At 43.6% G+C, this 24,045-nt stretch overlaps 1 protein-coding gene across 1 annotated transcript in view; it reads right to left on the bottom strand.

The window, feature by feature from the left end:
- Nucleotides 1-1,306: 1,306 nt before the first annotated feature.
- The window catches only part of LOC139262430 (uncharacterized), a 97,477-nt gene continuing 74,738 nt past the window's right edge, over nucleotides 1,307-24,045 (bottom strand). Inside the window, exons 5-7 of the mRNA XM_070877623.1 lie at nucleotides 17,429-17,539; nucleotides 9,148-9,247; nucleotides 1,307-4,857 (exon numbers count right to left, since the gene is read on the bottom strand). Coding sequence (XP_070733724.1) covers nucleotides 4,701-4,857; nucleotides 9,148-9,247; nucleotides 17,429-17,539 — 368 coding nt within the window. The 3' untranslated portion in view covers nucleotides 1,307-4,700. The remainder of the gene's footprint in view (nucleotides 4,858-9,147; nucleotides 9,248-17,428; nucleotides 17,540-24,045) is intronic.

The raw sequence follows: 24,045 nt of genomic DNA, 5'->3' as shown, positions 1-24,045 counted from the left end.
CGTGAAGGCTCTGGAGAGGGTACAGAAGAGATTTACTGGAATGGTTCCAAGGATGAGAGATTACAATTACGTGGATAGACTGGAGAAGCTGGGATTGCTCTCCTTAGAGCAGAGAAGGCTAAGAGGAGATCTGATGGAGGTCTTTAAAATCATGGGTTGGATAGAGTAAGCAAAGAGAAACTGGTTCCAATGGCTGAAACATCGATAAATAGAGGGCACAGATTTAAGGTGATTGGGAAAAGAACCAGAGGCAATATGAGCAAAAACCTTTCTAAGCGATGGGTGGTTTGGATCTGGAATGCACTGTCTGATAGTGTGGTGGATACAGATTCAATAGCAGCCTTCAAAAGAGAATTGGATAAATACTTGAAAGAGAAAAAATTTGAAGAGATATGGGGAAAGAATGAGGGAGTGGGACTAACTGGATTGCTGTTTGAAAGAACCGGCGCTGATTCATTGGGGCCGAATGGCTTCCTTCTGTGCTGTACTATTCTATGATTCTAAGACAAGAAATTAGGACCAAGGGGACATGAATGGATGTTGGTGATAAGTAAATTTAAAATGGGAGTCAGGGAGAAATTAGTTACTGAAAGAGTAAGATAAGGTAGTCGAGACAAAACACTGGGGTTATTCACAATCGAGCTGGATGTTGTGATGGGAAAATTCGAGTACTGGAGGGAAGAGTTTAAACCGGATGAATAGCCTTTCTTCACCCTGATTCTCCTTGTATTATTTTACATGCCAGTGTCAGCTGTGGCTCAATGAGTAACGCACTTGCCTGTGAGTCGGAAGGTTGTGGGTTCAAAGCCCCACTCCATGCACTGACTTGAGCACACAAATCTAGGCTGACGCTCCAGTGCAGTGCTGAGGGAGTGTCGCACCGTCGGAGGTGCTGTCTTTCAGACAAGATATTAAACCGAGGCCCCGTCTGCTCTCTCAGGTGGACGTAAAAGATCCCATGGCACTATTTTGAAAGAGCAGGGGAGTTATCCCCGGTGTTCTCGGCAATATTTGTCCCTCAATCAACATAACAAAACAGATTATTTGGTCATTATCATATTGCTGTTTGTGGGAGCTTGCTGTGCGCAAATTGGCTGCCGCATTTCCCGCATTACAACAGTGACTACTTTGGCTGTGAAGCACTTTGAGACGTCCTGATGTTGTGAAAGGCGCTATATAAATGCAAGTCTTTCTTTTCTTTATGCCCTCGGTTATATGATAGCACAGCTCAGTAACGTAATACCAAACCGAATTTGTCCCTCCTATTGAAGAGCAACCTCTGAATATCAAAACACAGACACGTTGGTTGGATTAAAGGAATAATTTTACTGGAAAGACTGAAGTTAGAGCAAAACATTACTAATATAATCTTATGCAATTAAAGGAAAGCAAGATTGTGTACACTAGGAATACAGCAATTCAATTCAGGAAAAAATACAGATCACAATATACTCACTTAGTGTTATACAGGTTATTAGACTGATGTCAGCAATTGCAAGCAAACCTCAGAACTAGACATGTACATCATAAAAAAGGATCTACCACCTTCATGTTCGACTAATGTAGGATTATTGTACGTAAAAAGCAGTGTATAAGAAGTCTACAACACCACACAGTATAACTGTAATAAAACAGGTTTTAGCAAAAAACATCCAAGAAACTACAAAGAGATTCACAATGTCTCCAGATCTAATTCAGTCTTTTAATTTTTTTTTCTAAGAAATAGGACAGATACTTGTATATGTTTTATATTCATATTCAATACTCACAGGACACATTCAGCATGCCTAAATATTAAAACAGCTACAGACTACTCACTCCATTGCACTGGCTGCCAAGGCTTTATTCCCAAAGCGATGGCTGATTGGTCCAGTCTTAGAGAAACTATGTTATAGGGTTATCGCTAGTATTTAAATAAAGTTAAATGACAGGACTTAGAGTCTCTAAATAGTTCAAGTCCCTGTTCCACAAAACTTTAGCCCCATTCACGGTTGCCACCTATCTGTGATTGAACTGGCCGACCCATTTTTTCCCCCCACTCTCAATATTTTTGTTTTACCCTTTGTTTCCTCCTCTCCTGAAGGCACTGACTCAGCCTACGTGAGTCCATGGGCACAGGCAGCCCTCCCGCACCTTGCCCCAGTGACTACACCTCACACAGAGTCTTCTAGGAGTAGTTGCTGGATCGCAGTCAGGCGCAGGAAGCCGGGGTGACTGTTCCCTCCCGAGCTCCAGGCACTGAGGTGAGTTATACCTCCCTATTTTTTCTTATTCGTTCTCAGGATGTGGGCATTGCTGGCAAGGCCAGCATTTATTGGCCCATCCCTAATGGCTCCTGAGGCGTTTGTGGTGAGCCGCCGCCTTGAACCGTTGCAGTCCCGCATGGTGAAGGCGCTCCCACAGTGCTGCGAGGGAGCGAGCTGCAGGATTTTGACCCAGCGACCATGAAGGAACGGCGATATACTTCCAAGTCAGATTGGTGTGTGACTTGGAGGGGAACTTGTAGGGGATGGTGGTGTTCCCATGCACCTGCTGCCCTTGTCATTCTAGTTGGTAGAGGTCGCAGGTTTGGGAGGTCCGCGCTTAAGTCAGCTGACAGTAAAGACCAGGGTGTAGACCTTGACTGTGCGACAGTGTAAACTGGGTGGTAGTGAGTTGGCAGCCCACTCTACATCTCTCCTGAATTTTATTTCTATTGGCTTTAATGGAAATAAAAACTGGGAGAGGTGTAAAAGGAGCTGCGACTCACTATCAGCTGTTCTTCAGTGTCGCACAGTCAAGATCCACTCAAGGAGCCAGACCTAAAAGCCTGTTGTTTCTTCTCCACTTACTTCCATGTCTCATGAGGCAGAGGCATTAGGTTTGCGATGAATTTTCATCTTCAGCAAAGGACACCTGAGAACTCAGGCTATGATCCCCCTCCGTGTACTGTCTGGTCCCACCCTCCTGTCCAGTTTTAGATCCTTCAGAAGGTGGCAACCCTAGCCCCACTTATAACCCTTTTTTTTTGGTATTTTATCGTACTTTTCTTTCCTCCTTCCGTATTGCCCAATTTTTCCCTCTAAGAGACCCTGTGCCACCATGTGTTCTATTTCAGGCAGGATAGCAGGCTCCATTCAAAGCTAATGATCTTGTGAATGCCCGCAGTCATCATCATCACCATCTAGGATCGGCTGGTATGAGACAACTCCGAGGGAATGAGACGGGCAATGTCAGGGTTCTTTTGTTTCTTGGCCAGATACTATTTCTTGTTAGTGCTCCATCTGGCAGTTCTGGCTGCAACCTGACACAAATCAACTCATGGAGGAAAGCAGGCCATCAATTATTTTTCTCGCTCGCTTGTTTCTTTTTTCTCTTTTCTGATCTGTCGCACCCCTCCTAAAGCTAAATACGAGGTGTTAAGCAGTGAATAAATTACAGAAAATGTAATGCAAGCGATAACCCTCAGTGTGACCAACATGCACAATGAGAAAATGGACTCTTAACGTGTTCCTTAATCTATGTTAAGGCTGCTTGACATTTTGGACTGAATAAATGGAGACAAGATACAATGAATAGTTGACTGAATTTAAATTGTGGCTGCCAGCATTTGTGTAACAGCTGTTTGAAGAAGGGAATGGGTTTCCTTTATATGTTTTCCTTAGTTTCCCTCCATCATGGGAGGTGGAGATCAAACACTCACAGGACCCTTTCTCCAGGAAAGGCACAATTTCTCGCTGACGTAAATTGGAATAATTCTCTCTTCTCTACTGACAATTCATTTGTGATGGAGCAAGATGGTCTATGCCAGTGGTTCTCATAGTATGGCCCAAGGGCCATTTGCAGCCTATCTCCTCCTCACCTGAAAACCAACTGGAAACTTGCTTCTTTTACCCATCTCTAGACTGCTGTCTACAGCCATCCAAGATGCTGATGGGATTCAGCAAGTTCCCTTGCTCTTCAGACAGAGACGGCAAAGGTGTGCTACATGGAGGCAATGATAGCCAAGGGCCCATCAGCCACTATAGCAGAACTGAAATTAGGAGCTCACCGTGAGGAGTCATATTGGGGGGAGGGACTCGAGTCCCGTCAGTCCACAACGCACCATGTTGGAGCATTTCTGAAAGGGGCTCTTGATTAAGCCAGTGCTTGGGACTCTACCTCATTGACAAAAAGTTTGTGACTAACACTGGCCTAACACCAATTTTATTTCTTCCCTGGTGTTTTGGAGAACAGATAAAATTGCTGATAAGTTCCTTGCAGCAATGACACTCAGAACCACAACCGCCTCGTCTGGAACAAGTTGCCATAATCTCTGGGTTGCTGGAGGGGGGGATAACTGCTTAACACCTTTAGGCATATAGACCATCTTAAAAAACTGAGCATGTCCAGTTGGCACACTTTGCCATTCTTTCTTTGCATTACTTGTTCAACGTGAGGAGAACTGAAACATTTTGTACATGCTCATTGGAAATGCAAAAATAAAAACTCCATTCCCTTTCAAACTAATACTTAGTGCAGCAAAGGACCTGCTTTGGCCCAGTGATTTTTTTTTTAAGTGACATTTAGTAATTTATTTTAGAAAAAAAACATGCTTCAGTCATGCAGCTCCATTTTAAAATTCTCGCGATTATATTCAATTCCATTCGGCTTCCTTTCCGCTTTATTTACCACTCTTTTTCTTCTTCCCGAAAGTAATGAAGGACTTCTTCCCTTCGCGCTCAGTTGTTGACTTCCCGGAGATCGTGGTCGTGGTCCCGGGAATGTAGACGTTGTGTAGATAGTCGGTGGCCTGGCGGTGAGCAGGGAATTTCACCGCGATCCTGGGCGTCCAGTTCTGGTCTCCGGCTGCCCGAACCGGTGACGCCTCTATGATCTCTGGAAAGGAGATTTTGAGTAAAGACATTGGTTAATATCCCCAGCACTAAAGAATATTGGACGATTGCTTCTGCCCCACGCGTGTCCTAATAGAGCGGCCCGAGGTTCATTTTATTTGTTGCTCTTCAACTTGTCTCTGTGGGGGTGTATTCAGTCCTAGCTACCTTATCAAGCCCGTGGTTAGAAAGCCAATATCTGGGTGGTTGGAGGCACAAGTTTATTCCCATCACTACGGGGTCCCTTAGTTCTGCAATATATGTTTATGTTCTTGCGTGGGTAGAATGTAGCAGGTAAATCTACCTCTTTTTTGGTGTTAATCTTCCCTTTTTTTCCATCAATCTGTGTAGGCATCTCCATAGATTTAAAGTAATTTGTAGGAGGTTTAGAAGGGATTTAAGGGGAATTTTTTTTCACCTAGTAGGTGGTAGTGGTCTGGAACTCACTACCTGAAAGGGTGGAAGAGGCAGAAACCCTCAGCACATTTAAAAAGTACTGTACTTGGATATGGACTAGAAATGCCGTAACCTACAAGGCTATGGACCAAGAGCTGGAAAGTATGATTAGGCTGGGTAGCTCTTTGTCGGCGCGGACATGATGGGCCAAAATGAGCACCTTCTGTGCTGTAAATTTCTATGATTCTTAGAGCTGAGGGTGGTGGGGATATCACCACCACCAGTGTCGCCTGTAAAATGCCTCAGAATAAGCCTGACTTCTTTAATATTCTCTTTAAACCCCGAGCATTGATACCTGGTACTATCTCGGTCATCTCTTTATCTTTTCATCTAGTACTTTTTGAGACGAGAATTTGCTTTTGGAAATGTTTTTTGGATATAATTTACTTTGTAAATAGATGTTTCACTCTCCTGACACAAATGTGTATGAAAGAAAAGACTTGTGTTTTTGCAGCACCATTCACGACCTCAGGATGTCCCATACAATCAAAATCTTTTGCAATGCAGTCACTGCTGTAATGTAGGAAATGCTGGTGCCAATTTTGTGCATAGCAAGATCTCACAAGCAGCAATGACATAATAGCCAGATCATTTCTTTTAATGATGTTGGTTGAGGGATAAATATTGGCCAGGACACTGGGGAGAATTCCCCTGCTCTCCTTCGAATAGTGTAATGGGATCTTTTACAGCCAAAGGGTGTCTCGGTTTAACGTCTCATCTTAAAGACGGCTATGAATAGTGCAACGTAATGCCTTGTTCATGACAATACCTATTCTCCAAATCTGAAGCAATTGAATAAAAGGACATTCCCATTAGGGTCAGTGAAGCCCAAACTGTTGAAGCTATAATGTAGAGCTCTAGTCACCATGACTTCAAGATGATACGCAGGTTCAAGGATGCACTTAAAGCCTTAAGAACTATCGCAGTCTGAAAGCATTCTCGAAAGCAGCAGTGCACAGCACAACATATTCCTGATTCCATCAGACATTCTGTATTGATTTTCCAAAACTTTCAAAAAAATTGGCAAATATCAGCCTAAACAATTTTAACCATGAAAAGTCTCCAGAGCTATAACAAGGAGTTATGTTCCAGCTGTTGAAAGAAAACTTGGGTCTGATGTCCGGGAATTTCCTCGGAGCTAATCCCGCTACTACACCGTAAAATTTGTCGGGGAGATGGCAGTTACCCCATTTTCAGGCGCAAGCAGGGTTTACACCGCACTCCCAGTAAAGTTCTGGCGACGGAGCAGAAGAGCGTCTTATTGAAAAGTATAAGAATCTGAGGGGTTTTGACAGGGTTGATGCAGAGAGGATGTTTCTCCTTGTGGGGTAATCTAGAACTAGGGGGCATAGTTTCAGAATAAGGGGTCACCCATTTAAAATGTAAATGAGGAGGGATTTCTTCTCTCAGAGGGTCATGAATCTTTGGAATTCTCTACCCCTGTGGAGGATGGGTCATTGAAGGTATTTAAAATGGAGATGGACAGATTTTTGAATGATAAGGGAGTCAAGGGTTATGGGGAGCAGATGGGGAAGCCAAATGGCCTACTCCTGCTCCTATTTCTTATGTTCTTATGGTCCAGGAGCATGACTTTGAGTTAAGGTAGTGGAGGCAAGATCTGTGAATCATTTCAGAAACAGCTGGATGCTGCGATGGGGGTTGGGGTTGGGGGGATGACTGTAGGTTCTTTGTGGATGGATGAGCTAGGAGTGACCAAATGGCCTCCACTATCTGTCTTAACCTTGGGGTCCTAGCAGGTAAGAGCCAAGATTAAAGTCTAGCTTGGTTTTGCTTCAATAAGAAAATTGTATAAATGTCTCCTGCAGGTGTGTGCGTGTGTGTGGGGTCTGGATTACTTGATACGCTAAATGCTCATGAATGGGTAACAAATATTCCGGATGATATTTGTTAAGTGAAAGGATTACTATCTCATCTCATCAAATCTGCAGGGGAGCAGAGCTGGCTTTGTTGGATATTAACATACTCAATTTAATCGAGCATTATACTCTCCTGGATTAACACATTGTCCCCACAGTAAATTAAAGTATCAAACATATTTCTCTGCAAGTTTGGATTATGTGAAAGATTTGGCTCAACAGGAAAATGTTGTGAAGCAGCGTACTGCCGCTAGACATTTGTTCGCAGCAAGGTAGCTGTTCATTAATGAGCACTCTTTTGTCAAATAGAGGACACATGCAGAAATAAAGGAAGAAGTTACACATAAGGGTTTTCTGGTTAGTTCTTGTTGAGTGGATTTGGCAGGAGGAGTCAGGGTTCTTCATCTGTTGTGCGGTCTTCAGCAGCATAGAGAAGAAATGTATTATGAAACAATGCATTTGGCATACAGACAAGGAAGGCCCCAGGCTGGAACCCTCGTTTTGTGCTGAGTTAGCTGAAGTTAACTAAGGTTGCAATAGAGGTGTTCGTTACCCTGTGTAAGGGACTGAGATGGGGGGGGGGGGGGAGAGGGAATCAACCAGAGCCTCTGCTCCTGACAAGGAGAAGGGCAGCAGGCGCATGGGAACACCGCCACCTGTAAGTTCCCCTCCAAGTCACACAGCATCCTGACTTGGAAATATATCGGGCGTTCCTTCATCGTCGCTGGGTCAAAATCCTGGAACTCCCTCCCTAACAGTGGGAGCACCTTCACCACGTGGACTGCAGCGGTTCAAGAAGGCGGCTCACCACCACCTTCTCAAGGGGCAATCAGGGATGGGCAATAAATGCCGGCCTTGCCAGCGATGCCCACGTCCCAAGAACAAATAAAAAAAAGAGATCACTATGTACTGACTCCTGCTGGAAAATTGTTTCGATTGATGTGGCAAGGACAGGTTCGGGCTCAGATATGATATGCACGATGGACGAATAGCCTGTTGAATATAATGTTTAACTATATTCTACCCCATACTTTTTTTTGTTGCAATTTTATTGTCCTTTCAACTTTCTCCCCTCTTTATCTTCCTCTCCTAAAGGCACTGTTACGTGCTCCCTAGGCTCTGGCTGCCCTTTAGTGCCTCCTCCAAACTCCACGTGTGAATCTATTCAGTGAGTGAGGGCAAGCTATTTACCTATGGCAGCAGGACCAAAGAGGCCATTCATCTGACATGCACATGCAAGCACATTTTCAGCAGGAAAACCATCTGGAATGGGAACCCTGGTTAAATTTCGCATCCCTAGCTCATTGTCAATAAAGCATTGCATCTCTCCTGCCACCTCAGGTGACCCAGTGCAGACCAGCGAATGGATCGGGGACCTTTCTTGTCTGTGTCTCTCAATTGCACACCAGATAATACATTTCCCAACAGAGCCATTGGGGTTTAGTCCCATCCTGTCATAAGGACCTTTTGTCTTGGCTCCTTACCTCAATGAATCCCTAGACTTTAGTGACTCACTTCAAAAGATGTAATAAATGAATATTTTTACACGGACCCCTACAGGAAGAATAGTCTTCACTATTCTGGCCTGTGGTGGCACATTCTCAATCATTTGGGAATCAAAAAATGATAGTGGGTAAAACTCCCTCTCCCTATATAAAGTTTTTAAATACTCTGCAGGTTTGGATATTATGTTGCATGTATGAACACTTAATGAAATTGCACTATTTTAATAGAAGCCTTAGCCTATTTAGTTCAAATGGATTAATAAGAACATAAGAAAATCATTAATAAGAACATAATTAAGGTCTCTGTTAAAAGACAGAAGAACAGGTTAAGCAGTAACAAGCCGATATACACATAGAATCATTTGAAAGCCATTGTGCATAGGGGGTTAGTGCAATGAATTTTGTGCTCACAGCACAGGTGGAAGCGCATATCAGGAATTCAAGTGTAGTGGTTACCGTGTGTGATTTGCAGCCCGGGGACCATGCAGGCTGCCAACAAGGGGCCCACTGAACTCCACGCTTGAATTACTGATACGTGCTCCTGTTGTATGAGGTTCTGTAAAGAAGGTAACAGAAGATATGTAAAGTTAAAGCTTCACTTGTGTTGCGAATGTGTGTCTGGGAGTAATGTTCGACACACTCAACAATTCAAACTTTAGCGACAGAGCTTAGGACACACCACCACCAGCAGCGACAAGAACGACACCAACAGCTACTTAATTTTATATAACATTTTAACACACAAAACAAGTCCCAAGATTCTTCTGAGTAGAGGTAGATAAAGCACTGAATGCCCAACCACAACAGGAGGGATTACGTGGACTGGCCTAACGCCTGGTTGAAAAGAAGGGTTTTGAGAACCTTCTTAGAGGTGAAATGAGAAGTGGAGAGGCAGCTGGGTTTAGTGGGAGCATTCTAGAGAGGAGGGCCAAGGTATCCGAAGGCTCTGTCACCAATGATGGGCTAATGGGAGTGGAGAGAGACAGAGGTAAGGAGGAATTTCTTCTCTCAGAGGGTTGTGAATCTTTGGAATTCTCTGCCTCAGAGAGCTGTGGATGCTGAGTCTCTGAATATATTCAAGGCTGAGATAGATAGATTTTGGGGGTCTAGGGAAATCAAGGGATGTGGAGATCGGGCGGGGAAGTGAAGTTGAGGTCGATGATCAACCATGATCTTATTGAATGGTGGAGCAGGCTCGAGGTCCCTAGGGCATACTACTGCTCTTATTTCCTATGTTCTTATGAGACAAGGGGGGGGGGTGAGGTGCACACTAGGCCAGAGTTTGAGGAGTTCAGGGTGTAGGAGGGGATAAAGTGCTTGAGATTAGATGAGGCAAGGCAATGGAGATATCTATAGATAAAAACAAAGATAACAATAATACCTTGCACTTCCATAGTTCACCTTGAACAACAAATGCCCCCAAATGCTTCACAGAATGGTGAGCAAATAGAGAGGTTAAAGAGATGAGCTTTCAAAAGGTTATTAAAGGCGGTGACATGATGGAGAAGTTTAGGGAGGGAATTCCAGCAAATGGAACCAAGACTGCAGCCAATGGGGCACAGGAAAGAGGGTCGCACAAAAGACCAGAGTCAGAGGAATGAAGTGTTCAGTGGGAGGAGTTATAAGGTTGGAGAAGAAAGGAGAGATGGATTGAAGTTAGACAATGTAAAGATTTAAACATGAAGATGAGGAGTTAAAAGTTAAGGTGTTGGGGGATGGGGAGTCGAAAGAGGCTCAGTGAGGATAGGGATGGTGGGTGAGCAACAACAGCAGCTTGTATTTATATAGCGCCTTTAATGTAGTAAAATGCACAGGACTTGTGTGTGATAGGATACACATGCCAGATTTTTGCACACATTGGAGTTTATTGAGGGTTGAAGGACGAGAGGACAGCAATGAGCATGTTGGAGTAGTCAAGCAAGCGCTCTACTCGGAACTCCTTCACGGCAAACGAGCCGCAAAGGTGGGCAGAGGAAACGTTACAAGGACACCGTCAAAGCCTCCCTGATAAAGTGCAACATCCCCATTGACACCTGGGAGTCCCTGGCCAAAGACCACCCTTAGTGGAGGAAGTGCATCCGGAAGGGCGCTGAGCACCTCGCATCTCATCGCAGAGAGCATGCAGAAATCAAGCGCAGGCAGCGGAAAGAGCGTGTGGCAAACCTGTCCCACCCTCCCTTTCCCTCGACGACTATCTGCCCACCTGTGGCAGCGACTGTGGATCTCGTATTGGTACTGTTCAGCCACCGAAGGACTCATTTTAAGAGTGGATGCAAGTCTTCCTCTATTCCGAGGGACTGCCTATGATGATGATGGGGAGTAGTCAAGTCTGGGTGACCAAGGCAAGTTGGAAGGTTTCAGTGGCAAATCGCAGAAGTAGAAGCAGAGGCAAGCAATGTTATGGAGCTGGAAGTAAATGTTTTTTTGTGGTGGGGAGTGAAGCTAAACTCAAGGTGGAACAAAATACCAAGGGTGTAAATGATCTGCTGGAGTCTGAGATAGTGGTCGGGGTGATGGGGGAGGAGTTAGTGGCAAGACATCAGAATTTCTGGCAGCGATGGGGAACTGAAGATACTGGATTTAATTATCCTGACGTGCTGGAAGAATCTGTGACATATCCGAGGCTGGATATCGATCAAGAATGACAATGATGTTTTGCTTATATACATAATTCACAACATATAGACCTGACGAACTTTTTGAGATGTGTGACGAATATAAACAATGACACATTTGATAATTTTTCAAATTTTTTTTTTGCATCCTTTGAATTTTTCCTCTCTGCCCCTGAAGAAGGAGACATAGGAATTACTCTGGTCAGGTGTAGTGGCATTATAAATGCATTTGTGAGGATTTACTCTGATATTTTTAATGAAATCCAAACCACGTTGGGGTATATTTTCTGTTCTTTTATGAATGGTTAATTTCTGCGCGAACAAAAATTGCACAGTCAGATTTAGCACAAATGGGCATTGAGCTTTAGTTAGAGAACAGCGCCTTTCAGATAACTTAGCCCATTTTATTACAATGTGATACTAAAGGGAGGAAATCTGCACAAACACATTTGTAACATTGCTACACACAGCAACTGGAGGAACTCGGACTCCTGTCGAACCTGAAGGGGAAGGCAGAAAAATTTAAGAATAATGGAAATCAAAAAAAAAATTCCTTTCACAAAACAGAGACAAATTAATTACACAACATAGTTACAGAGACAAGAAATCTTCATAGCTGAGATGAATTGGAGATACTGATGTAATTTGGGATATTTTATATAGGCCACCACTGTCAGGTGCACTCCAATAATGAATAGCAGCATCTTTAGATATTTCAGTGGAATTGCATCAGCACACTTCTCGGCATCTCAGTGCTGGAAAGGAACCAAATGGAGCAATCCATCAAAGGGATTAAGGCTGAAGCCATTAGTAACATCATCTATGACAAGCAGTTGAAGTGTGCAGGTCACCTATGCATACTGATGGTGCCTGCGCGACAGTGAGCATAAATCTTGTGATTGCCCATGCAACAAGGAGAGCAGGAATCGGCTAACCGCCTCCACTGAAAGCTGATGTGAGATCTGCCGATGTGTCCAACTTACTTAACTCATCGAAACACAAACCATGGGGGGAATCTGCCAACAGATGCATGCACCATGGCAAACCATTCCTTTAATCTTTAGTGTGCTGTGTACATGTCTGATCAGATGGTGGGTTGTCTTTGGACACCATCCACGAGTCTAGGCATTTGCTAGAATAGGAATTATGTGTATGCCTTGGTTTTCCCCAATGGGTTATTGGGTAAATATACTGCCAAATGTGTAATGAACCATTCAGAGCAGAAGGTCCCTGGGCTCTGCTGAATTAGTTGATTTCAACCAGAGCAGCAATTGAGGTTCTACATGTCGCCACAGCGTCCCTGTGCTAGGGAAAGAAAAAAAAGAACTTCCAGTTATAAAGTACCTTATCACATCTCTCACAAGCATTGCAAAGCGAACATTGAATTACAATTACTGTTGTTATGTAGGCAAATGGGGCAGCCATTTTGCACACAGCAATGTTCCACAAATAGCAATGAGATGAAAGACCAGGTAATCTATATTTCTGTGTGGCGGTGGTTGAGGGAGCAATGTTACCTGGAGAACTCTCTGCCTTTCTTCAAATAATGTCTACCTGAACCGCGGGGCCAGACCTCATCTGAAGAATGGCAATGTAGTACTCGCTCAGCGCTGCACTGCACTGTTAACCAAAATTAGTTGCTCAGTTCCTATAGTGGGGTTTGAACTCCAAATCTTCTGACTCAGAGGTAAGAATGCTATCAACTGAGCCAAGCTGACATTTGCCTCTGAGACAGAAGAGGGTGAGAGAGGAGACAAGCCAATCAGGATCCCTCTACTGCTCGCTGCCTGAGACTACTTTCGAAAGTGCATCATCTACGTCAACATTGAGAGGAGTCATTGAACCATATTTAGAAAGAATATTTACTGAGGTGTAACTGATGATCTTTCACTGATTCAGATCAATTGACACTACAACTTAGTTCTGAGTTTCCTCTTTTGTTGGAATAGACAACATTCTGTTTTATTCTCTCTTACTTCTCTTTGATTTCTTGTGCATGTCCTGCCTTGTTCTAGTCAGTCCCATAAAGAAGCTTCTCCACAATGATCTCACAGTTGTGCTGAAGGGCCATGCCCTCGGAACATAGGAACATAGGAGTAGGCCATTCAGCCCCTCGAATCTGTTCCGCCATTCACTGAGATCATGGCTGAGATCATGTATCCCAACTTCATCCACCCACCTTGGCTCATATTCTTTTATACCCTTGTCTAGCAAAAATCTGTCGATCTCAGATTTGAAGTTATTAATTAAGCTAGCATCTACTGCTTTTTGTGGGCGAGAGTTCCACAATGCTACCAGCCTTTGCATGAAGAAGGTCCGCCATTTCAAATGTTGACTGATCTGCAGTGCATTGCCAGAGTGTTGTATTTCTTGGGGGGATATTGCTTGGTTTGATTAATCTCCTTGTTCTTTCATTGGGTCATTATTGTAGTCTATTTAAGCAATTTTTTATAAATTAACAATTTTCACAATTTTGGTTCAGTGAAAAACTATTATCCATAAAGCAACATTTATGATGTTGAAAGTTACCCCAGTAAATGCTGGAAACACTCAGCAGGTGAGGCAGCATCTGAGGAGAGGGGAAGGTAGGGTTAACATGTCAGTTCAATGACCTTGCATCAGAACTTTTTTGACCTATGATGCCTTGTTGTTTCTGAAAGCAATTTTTTTTTACTGATTATCAATATCACATATGTTGTATAATGTAAGACAGGGTTGTGTTCTGTGCTGTACCAAAACTCAATGAGTTAAGTTATCTTGGCGCTGACTGCGATTTTGCTCGTGGTGTGTTTTTTCAAAATGTTAAGGTACAGCTAATTGACCATTTATTTATTATACTCCCGTTGTAATCCTGTGGGAAATTCAGTGCACTGAATACTGGCCCAAGGTCTGCCAAAGTTATTTTCTGAGCTCCCTGAGCAGCTGCCAGAGATGAAACACCCATTTGTCTGCACTCGATGTAAATCAGGTCCAAGAAGTGAAGGGACAAAAGTTTTAACTTTGCTTATCCCTCAATACTGCTCTGTCCATTGATCGTCAGAACATTCGGCTCTTGTTCTTCCGAATACCCTATTCTACACACTCTTCTTTCAGCCTGCGTCCTTCCTATGTTGGAAGCAAAGCTCATCGCACCCTCTTCCTGCTCTAATCCGTTTCTTTTTGAGACCTCCACGTTATTATTTAACTCAATATCTCTGCTCCTACAACTTGCCGTTTGTTTCAATCCGAGTATTGAGAGTCGCTCAAGTTCTATCCCTCATTTACCTTGTCCTTTTTCTTACTTTGCTCAGCCTCGTCCCTAATGTACAACAGTGCAGCCTGTAGTTGTTTGGTTAATTACTGGGTCCAATATGTCATTGCCTTCTGTGTACATGCTGTTAATGTGCCAGTTTCTTTACATAGGATTACATAGGATATACGTCGGTAAAACAGGCCATTTGGCCCAACCAGTCCATGCCAGTGGTTATGTTCCACTCGAAACTCTACTGGGCTGAAGAGCCTGCTTGGCAAATCTGTGTGTCTGTAGTGTGTTTTAACCTAACCTAACCCTACAGTACTCGAGCTCAACTATTTATTTAATGCCAACTAGCTTATTCTATTTAATAATCTATACATGCCTACCTTTACGCGGATCATCTTAGTTTTGGTCTCCCAGTAAAAGCAAAAAAACTCGACTGCATCCCAATGTCTCCAGATATAGCTTTTGACTCTGTGTTCACTAATCAAAAAGTTTTGGAAAAGTGATACGATGCTCTTTAAGTGTGAATGAAGTCGTCAGATATGTGATAAAAGACTTATCTGCGTGAGATGAATGAATGTGTTTAAACTACAAAAATTAAGCAGTCCAGGCCAATTAACATTATTGCAATATACATAGAAACAAAATATTTGCAGGCACCTAGTCTGAGTCACTGAGCTGCCTGAAATTCTTATTGTTTTTAGTAGCGGTTTGGTACAACTGAGTGGCCTGCTAGACCATTTCAGAGGGCAGCTAAGAGTCAACCACATTGCTGTGGGTCTGGAGTCACATAAAGGAGAGAACAGCAGATTTCCTTCTCTAAAGGACATTAGTGAACCAGATGGGTTTTTATGACAATCTGATAGTTTCATGGTCACCATTACTGATACTAGCTTTTTATTCCAGATTTATTAATTGACTGAATTTAAATTCCCCAGCTGCCATGGTGGGATTTGAACTCATATCTACTGCATAATTAGACCAGGCCTCTGGATTACTAGTCCACTAGCATAAACATTATGCTACTGTTCCTGGCAATGTCAGTGTGATAGCCACACATGGGATGTACTGTTCCTGTTACTTATTAATTTCCTATCAGTTATAATTTTAGCAGGATGATTCTGAATGCTACCTGTGAATTAATATGCTTGCGAGTTTAAAAAAAATGACAACCTAACCTGAGTCAATCTGGTGGTTCTAATGATAGAATATTGAACTGTGAGGGGGTTTCAAATGTAAGGAAAAACTGAATGCTAAAAATATGTTGATTCGCTATCAGCCTGTTTCCATTACTGCCGTTGTCCAATTTCACCCCCTTTATACGAGAACAAACGAAATAGGAGCAGGAGTAGGCCACCTAGCCCCTCGAGCCTGTTACGCCATTTAATAAGATCATGGCCGGTCTGACCATGGGCTCAGCTCCACTTCCCTGCCCGGTCCCCATAATCCTTTATTCCCTTATCACTCAAAAATCTGTCTAACTCCACTTTAAATATATTCAATGACTCAGCCTCCACAGTTCTCTGGGGCAAAGAATTCCAAAGATTTACAACCCTCTGAGAGAAGAAATTCCCCCTCATCTCAGTTTTAAATGGTCGGCCCCTTATTCTGAGACTATGTCCCCTAGTTTTATTTTCCCCTATGAGTGGAAATATTCTCTCTGCATCCACCTTGTCCAGCCCCCTCATTATCTTATATGTTTCGATAAGATCACCTCTCAATCTTCTGAACTCTAATGAGTATAGGCCCAAATTACTCAACCTATTTTCATAAGTCAACCCGCTCTTCTCCAGAATCAACCTAGTGAATCTTCTCTGAAAAGCCTCCAGCTTCCAGCTCTGAAACTTATTGTGTGCTCAACTCCCAAACCCTGAGTGCTCGCTGTCCTAGTTTTGAATCGCATCCTCGACCGACATACAACCTCATGGGCTCACTACAGTGGTTCACAGCTGGAGGACTGGACTAAACACTTCATCGCAGCAGAGTTTCATCAGAGGGCAAGGGTTGCAGAAAATCACCAAGGGGACCAGAGAACCTACTCTTCCTGTACGGCACACCTTGCATGATGATGTTATAAAAGGTAGAATTATGCAGAAATCTGCGACCTGGACTGTGCTGTTGTTCGGTTGGAGCAGGACAGCGAGACAATGGAAAGACACGGAATAAAGACAGAAAAAGAAGGAAAACACCATACGATTACAAGTAAAAATAAGGAAGTTCCTCGATGGCTCGGTACACCATCTAGTGTGAGGCTGAGCCATAGAGAACACAATAGCCCCGGTTTAATCAGTCAGCAGTTTGTGTTGAGTAAGCTGATCACAGCTCGGGCGGTTGCAGGGATGCTACAATCGCCCTCAGTGTTGTTGGACAATCAAAGGAGAACAAATCAGGCAGGGTTGCTAAACCCCGATTGTTCTCTGGTCATTTCTGTTGGAGCGTGAACACCAATAGGACAGTAACCAATAGAGATGTGTCATGGGTGCCCACTAAAGTCGAATAGCTTACTAATGCTCGTGGATGAAGCTCGGAAATGAAGAGTAGCCACTCGGGTGATCCTGTGGAGGCCACCCTAAAGGTGACGACAGCCTCTTCACGGGGCGGGGGAGAACTAAGACAACTTGGCAAATAATAAAAACTGCAGCATGTTTGCGCATGAGCAGCCAGACAAAGCTCTGCAGTCAGCAAAGAGCAGCCTCGTACATTGAACACATTGACGGTTAGGTTCCTCGTGGCAGAGCGATGACAGAAGAGCTCATGAAGACGGACTAGGACACCAAGTGCAAAAGCCAGCATTAGTAATCATCAGCAACAACTTTTCGAGAACCACCGAGCAGAGGGAGGTCCTGATGATGGGCGGCAACCAAGTCCCGGCGGAGGGGCTCACCTCGGGGGAGGAGATACTGACTTCGCAAGGTTCCTGGTACTTGAGCACCCAGCGTCATCTGCAGATGCATTCGCGGAGCTGTCCGAGGGATAGTCCACCCGTCTCTACCGGCTGATGGAGGGTACATGGAGGCGGGAAACGATTTGAGAAGAAATATACAAAGAAAATCAGGGAAATAAATGCAAAAATAAGTAACTCGTGCAATTATGCAGAAATTATAGCACCCACTGCAGAACGGGATCATGATAATTAAATAATAAAATAACCTTGAATGAGGGTAGCAAGTTTAAAGGGGGAAAAAAAGTGCATTGGAACACAAAAAAATAGGGTGGAAAAGGTTTTAGCAATAAAGTGAACATAATGTTCATGATAATAAGTAAACCCACTCGGTGACGTTCAGGTGTGCTTCACCTGCTGAAGAGAGTCGAGTCAGCCTACCTCTGTTGGGTGGGTCTGATCAATCCTTGACCATATCCTGGATGAACACCATGACAAGGTAGGGCACGGCAATTTGCCGAAGGCAGGCAGACCTTGTCCATTCTACCCCACTTGAACCGCTCCTCTGACCAACTGATCACAGAGTCTCATTAATAGTCATTGCAGAAATACAATGGTGAATCACATGAATCATAGAGTAGATAGGGAGTAACTGTTGCCACTGGCAGGAGGGTTGGTAAGTGATTTAAGATAATTAACAAAAATTCCAGGGGGAAAATGAGCAGAATTTATTTTTTAACGTAGTGAGTTGTTATGATCTGGACTGCACTGCCTGAAAGGGCAGTGGAAGCAGATTCAATTGCAACTTTCAAAAGGGAATTTGGATAATTACTTCAGAAGGGGAAATTTGCAGGGCTATGGGGGAAAGAGCAAGGAGCATGAGATTAATTTGATAGCTCTTTCAAAGAGCCGGCACAGACATGATGGGCTGAATGACCTCCTTCTGTGCTGTGTGATTCTATGATTCTGTGGTGCCACATATATCACGAAATAGGTTCGGCTGAAGATGGCTCTTTGGCCCATTTGATCACATTCTCCCAGAACACCAACTCTACCATCTTTTCATTTACAGCGTCTCACCGTCTCTTAAATGACCTGACAACATGCTGAAGCAGCTGATCACTTCCAGTGTAAAGAGTAACTTCCTGGCAACTGTCCACACCAATACTGAACCTGTCCTACGCTTGCCTACCCCCTTGGCATATTTTAAAGCGTTGTCCCAGGCTTACTTTCTTTATCACACAAGTATCAAACTGGTGTTAAATATATATACTCATAAAGCAGTTGTATTAATAGAGGAGAGACGCACAGTTCTACCACAGATTCATGTTCTTTACATGGTTGCAACAACAACTTGCATTTATATAGCACCAGGAAATGCAGCTCGCAAGCGGCATTTAAGTGAAGGTCGACCCTAAATATGGTTCAGGCCACCTGACGCCAACTTCGGCCACTCCACCGACTTGGTGCTCATTTTGGGTGGAAGACAAATTTCCCACCTGATAAATCCCACACTGTCTCTATATATAACCCATTGTCCCAAAGCGCAGAGCCTATCTAAGATGAAACAAATAAATCTTCCCATTTGAACCAGGCATTGAGAGTCCTAACAAGACTTCCTTAGCAGGGCTCAGAGGTCTCATTGAATGGTGGAACAGAATCGAGGGGCTAATTGGCCTCCTGCTGTTTCTATGTTCCTACGTTCCGATGAAACTGCTCAAAAAACGACCCAGGAAATGTTTACTTTATTTATGTGGGGGCCAGGCGGAGCAGGGATGCCAATTCAGGACCATGCAAAAACACTCTATCTGAGGCCCCTTCATTGCGGGTTTGGTCGCATCCCCTTGCCTGGCCAGCCGATTTCCTGCTCTGCCGCAACTGCAGCTCGCAAGCGGCATTTAAGTGAAGGTCGACCCTAAGTATGGTTCAGGCCTCCTGACGCCAACTTTGGCCACTCCACCGACTTGGCGCTCATTTTGGGTGGAAGACAAATTTCCCACCTGATGAATCCCACATTGTCTCTATATATAACCCAGTGTCCTCAGCCATTGCAATGGCCACTTTTTATACTCTGGTATTAAGGTGCAGCACTCTTGCTTATCCAAGGGAAGGGCAGTGCGAGGTAGGCAGTATAACTCGGAGCTGTCTGTCCTCACCAATCAAACAGCAAGAGCTTGTGTCAAACCAATGCCTGCAGTATAACACAATACATTTTATTAATAATGTCAGTACTAGCAGCTTTCAGTGTAATTTAGAAGAGTGAGAGGGGATCTCATAGAAACATATAAAATTCTGACGGGATTGGACAGGTTGGATGCAGGAAGAATGTTCCCAATGTTGGGGAAGTCCAGAACCAGTGGTCACAGTCTAAGGATAAGGGGTAAGCCATTTAGGACCAAGATGAGGAGAAACTTCTTCACTCAGAGAATTGTGAACCTGTGGAATTCTCTACCACAGAAAGTTGTTGAGTCCAGTTTGTTAGATATATTCAAAAGGGAGTCAGATGTGGCCCTTACAGCTAAAGGGATCAAGAGGTATGGAGAGAAAGCAGGAATGGGGTACTGAAGTTGCATGATCAGCCATGATCATATTGAATGCTGGTGCAGGCTCGAAGGGCCGAATGGCCTACACTGCACCTATTTTCTATATTTCTATGTTTATGCTTCAGTGTTTTTACAGGGCCTGTGTTTGACGTACAAAGCAGAATTGAATACTTTACTTTTACACGGCGCAAGTGGGAATTGGCACTGACGTCAACCATAGCATGGTGTTGCAGACATGGTATCAACACTCTGCCCTTCAATTGTCGTTTATCACAAGTCTTTGCTGAATTAAATTTAATTTTGTCAAATTCATTCATGGAATATTTCAGTTGTATGATGTCTTTGTTGGCTTCTCAATGAAAGGAAGTCAGCTGTGTGTCGGCCTAAAAATACAGCACGATGCTATCTTGGAAGCTGAATGCTTCAGAATGTGGGTCTGTGCCAACAAGCAAGTTGAAAACTGAGTCGTACGATAATGACCCAAATGCTTTAATAAAAATATTTGCCCTGCCCCACCCACCTCCCGCCAACCCACCCCTCCACTTCCAGATGTGTCCCGTCTTCTCCCGAAGGTATTGGCTCGTGTTGGAACACAATTCTGCAAATGATGGACCACGTCCAAAAATGGCCATTGCTTATCTATGAGCCTCGACAGTGAGCTCTGCCAAGCTACTCAACCACAGAGGGCACGACCTTGGTCAAGCCTGATCCCGCCTCTCCTCACGTGCGCTTCATGCATTTTCCCAGCAGGGGTTTATACATCATCCTGATTGAAGATTCTTCAGGCAACTACTTAAGACAACTCTGTTGACACATTAGGACGTGTAACTGTTTAATTATGTACATATCAAATAAAGCGTAAAAAATGTAATCAGTGCAGAATATCTATCTGCATGTTATTGCAGATTAAATTTTCTCAAGCAAATGTTTTTGCATTTATGGGAAGCAGGGTTTGTTGGAAAATGAAATCAAGATATTTAAATCATTAAATCAATCATTTACTCAGAAATATAAAACAATGCAAAATGTCTGAGCGAAACAGCAATCAGGTGTCAGAATCTATGGTATCGAGATCCTGGGTGTAGAAGGAAAGCAAAGGCTGCTGCAATATCCAGATTACTTTTCTGCCCAATTGAATTAACTGACAAGGTCAGGGCACCGTGCCAGCAAGCCCTGATTGAATTGATGTAGCAGTGACTTGATGATTATTTAGGACAAGCGTAGCATGTCTACACAGCCCAATATAATTATTGGCAGAATATAAAGAGGCTCAATATCTTGTAGCAAAGGACATGCTGCAGCAGCTCGTGAAATACATTTTAATGTTACTTTGTCCTTTGTTAAGCTTCAGGTAAGGCAATTAGCTTCACGCACTCTCCAGATTCCGCAGTCTGAAATTAGTCAGCGTCAACATTCTTACAGCCCACATATTGCACATTAATTGGCATTTGTTCCCTTCATTTTGTGTTCAAATCTTTCTACGGCCTCGTCCCCTTCCTATCTCTGTAACCTCTTCCAGCCCTACAAACCTAGATCTCTGCACTCTTCCAACTCTGACCACTTGAGCATCCCAGATTCCATTAGCTCCGCCATTGGTGTCCATGCTTTCAGCTGCCTCAGCCCAAAGCTCTGGAATTCCTTCCCGAAACATTTCCACCTTGTACCTCTCTCTCCTCCTTTAAGTTGCTCCTTAATATCTGTCTCTTTGACGATGCATTTGGTCACCTGGCCTATTATCTCCTTTTGTGGCTCGGTGTCAAAATGTTTCTGATTGGCCTCTTATGAACTATCTTGGCACATTAAAGGTGCTAAATAAATGCCAGTTGTTGTTGCTGTTCATTTAGGCCAAGTGCCAAAAGCCAGCCTCAAGTTCGAAAATCTGATTTTGACAACTTGCTTTCCATTTTGTGATCTCAATGGTTCGTAAGACACTTGAGTGGAATAGTGACAGCCAATATTAACTTATGCCGTCTGTGCACTACATTTTGCTTATGCATTTAAAAACATCTGTGTAAATGCACTCTGTGGTGTGATACTGAGCTATACAACCAGGGAGGCCCCAGGCCCAATTGTTGGTCCGTGCTGCATTAGCTGATGTCAGTTTGGACATGCTGAAGTGGCACAAATGGCCTCATCAGCTAATTCAGCACAAAACTCAGGACCAAACCTGGGATTTTTCTTAGGTGTCAACCATGACTCAGTGGGTAGCACTCCCGCCTCTGAGGCAGAAGGTTGTGGGTTCATCGTACCACTCCAGAGTCTTTGAGCACAAAATCTAGGCTGACACTCCCAGTGCAGTGCTGCATTTTTGGTGGTGTCGTCTTTCAGATGAGGCATTACACCAAGGCTCTGTGTGTCTTTTCAGGTGGATGTAAAAGAGCATATATATAAATATATATATATACATATATATATATATATAAACCAAAGACAGCAAAAGACTATTTTGGAAAAGAAGGGAGACCTGGCCAATATTTATTCCTCATCCAACATCACTGAAAGGGATTATCTGGTCATTAACACAGTGTTGTTTGTGGGACCTTGCTGTGTGCAAATTGGCTGCTGCATTTCCTATATTACCTAAGAAATATGAACATAAGAAATAGGAGCAGGAGTAGGCCATTCAGCCCTTCGAGCCTACTCCACAACAGGAGACTACAGTTCAAAAGTAGTTCATTGTCTGTAAAGTGGTTTAAGACATCCTGAGGTTGTGAAAGGCACGATATTAATGCAAGTTCAATCTTCCTGTATTGCTTATCTCCACATTACCAGTGAGTATCCAACAGATTTCTAGTTTGTTCAATTTGAACAATACGGTGTTCATGCTTTTTTTAGCAGTATGCCAGTGTGTTGAAAGTATTTTTATCCACTCCCTGGTGGCTCAGTTGGTAAAGGCAGTCTGCAGCTGAGCCATACTAAAGTGGGAAGGACCCAGAGCTGCACCAATCTGAGCTGAGTTCACTGCTCTCAGTCAGAGTAGCAGTCAGCATTCTAATGTTAGCATCGATGGACTTGGGAAGGAAAAGCGGAGAAATAAGCCAAGTCTCCCAGCTGCTGATTGCTACCCAGTGACTCCTGCTGGGAAAATGCATGAAGCGCACGTGAAGAGAGGCGGGATCATAGAATCATAGAAATTTATAGCATGGAAGGAGGCTATTCCAGCCCATCGTGTCCGCGCTGGCTATCCAGCCTAATTCCACTTTCCAGCTCTTGGTCTATAGCCCTGTAGCTTACGGCACTTCAAGTGCAGATCCAACTACTTTTTAAATGTGGTGAGCGTTTCTGTCTCTACCACCCTTTCAGGCAGTGAGTTCCAGACTCCCACCACCCTCTGGGTGAAGAAATTGCCCCTCATATCTCCTACTATACTGTCACATGAATACGTAATGTACTTGTATTAAATTCCTCTGTCAAGTCCTTTTAACAGAGTTGTTAGCCTATGAAGTGTTCATATGAAAATGAACAATGTAATTTCTAGGTTATAATCACTTTTTGCAATGACGAAACATTCTTTACTACCATATTGGAATCGGCAAAGGTTGTTTTATTTCCACCTCATTTTGAAAAAGATTATTCAATGTTCGATCGAAGTCACCAGTTCCATCCCCCTCCCCGGCCATTGAATCAGGCTGCACCAGATTGTTTGCAATCTCAGAGTTCCATTTCACCCTGAGCGGAGCTTCTGACTCTAAATCCTCTCCATCACCAAGACTGCCTACAACCACCTCTGTAATAATACCACATCTCAGTACCACCTAAGACCATCTGCTGCTGAAACCCTCATCCATGGCTTTGTCACCTCCAGACTCAAATATTCCACAACTCTCCTGCATACACTTGAGCTGATCCAAAACTCTCCTGACTGTATCCGAACCCGTGCCAAGTCCCACTCACACAATAACCCCGTCCTTGCTGATGTACATTGGCTTCCAGTCCCTCAGTGCCCTAATGTAAACATTTTCATTCTTGCATGTAAATCCCTTCATGGACTTGACCCTCCCCATCTCTGTCCATTCCCACATTAGAACAGTGACTGCACTCCAAAAGTACTTAATTGGCTGTAAAGTGCTTTGAGAC

This window comes from Pristiophorus japonicus, chromosome 4 (genome assembly GCF_044704955.1).
Source record: "Pristiophorus japonicus isolate sPriJap1 chromosome 4, sPriJap1.hap1, whole genome shotgun sequence".
Classification (NCBI taxonomy): domain Eukaryota; kingdom Metazoa; phylum Chordata; class Chondrichthyes; family Pristiophoridae; genus Pristiophorus; species Pristiophorus japonicus.
This window is presented reverse-complemented; position numbering and strand designations above follow the sequence as displayed.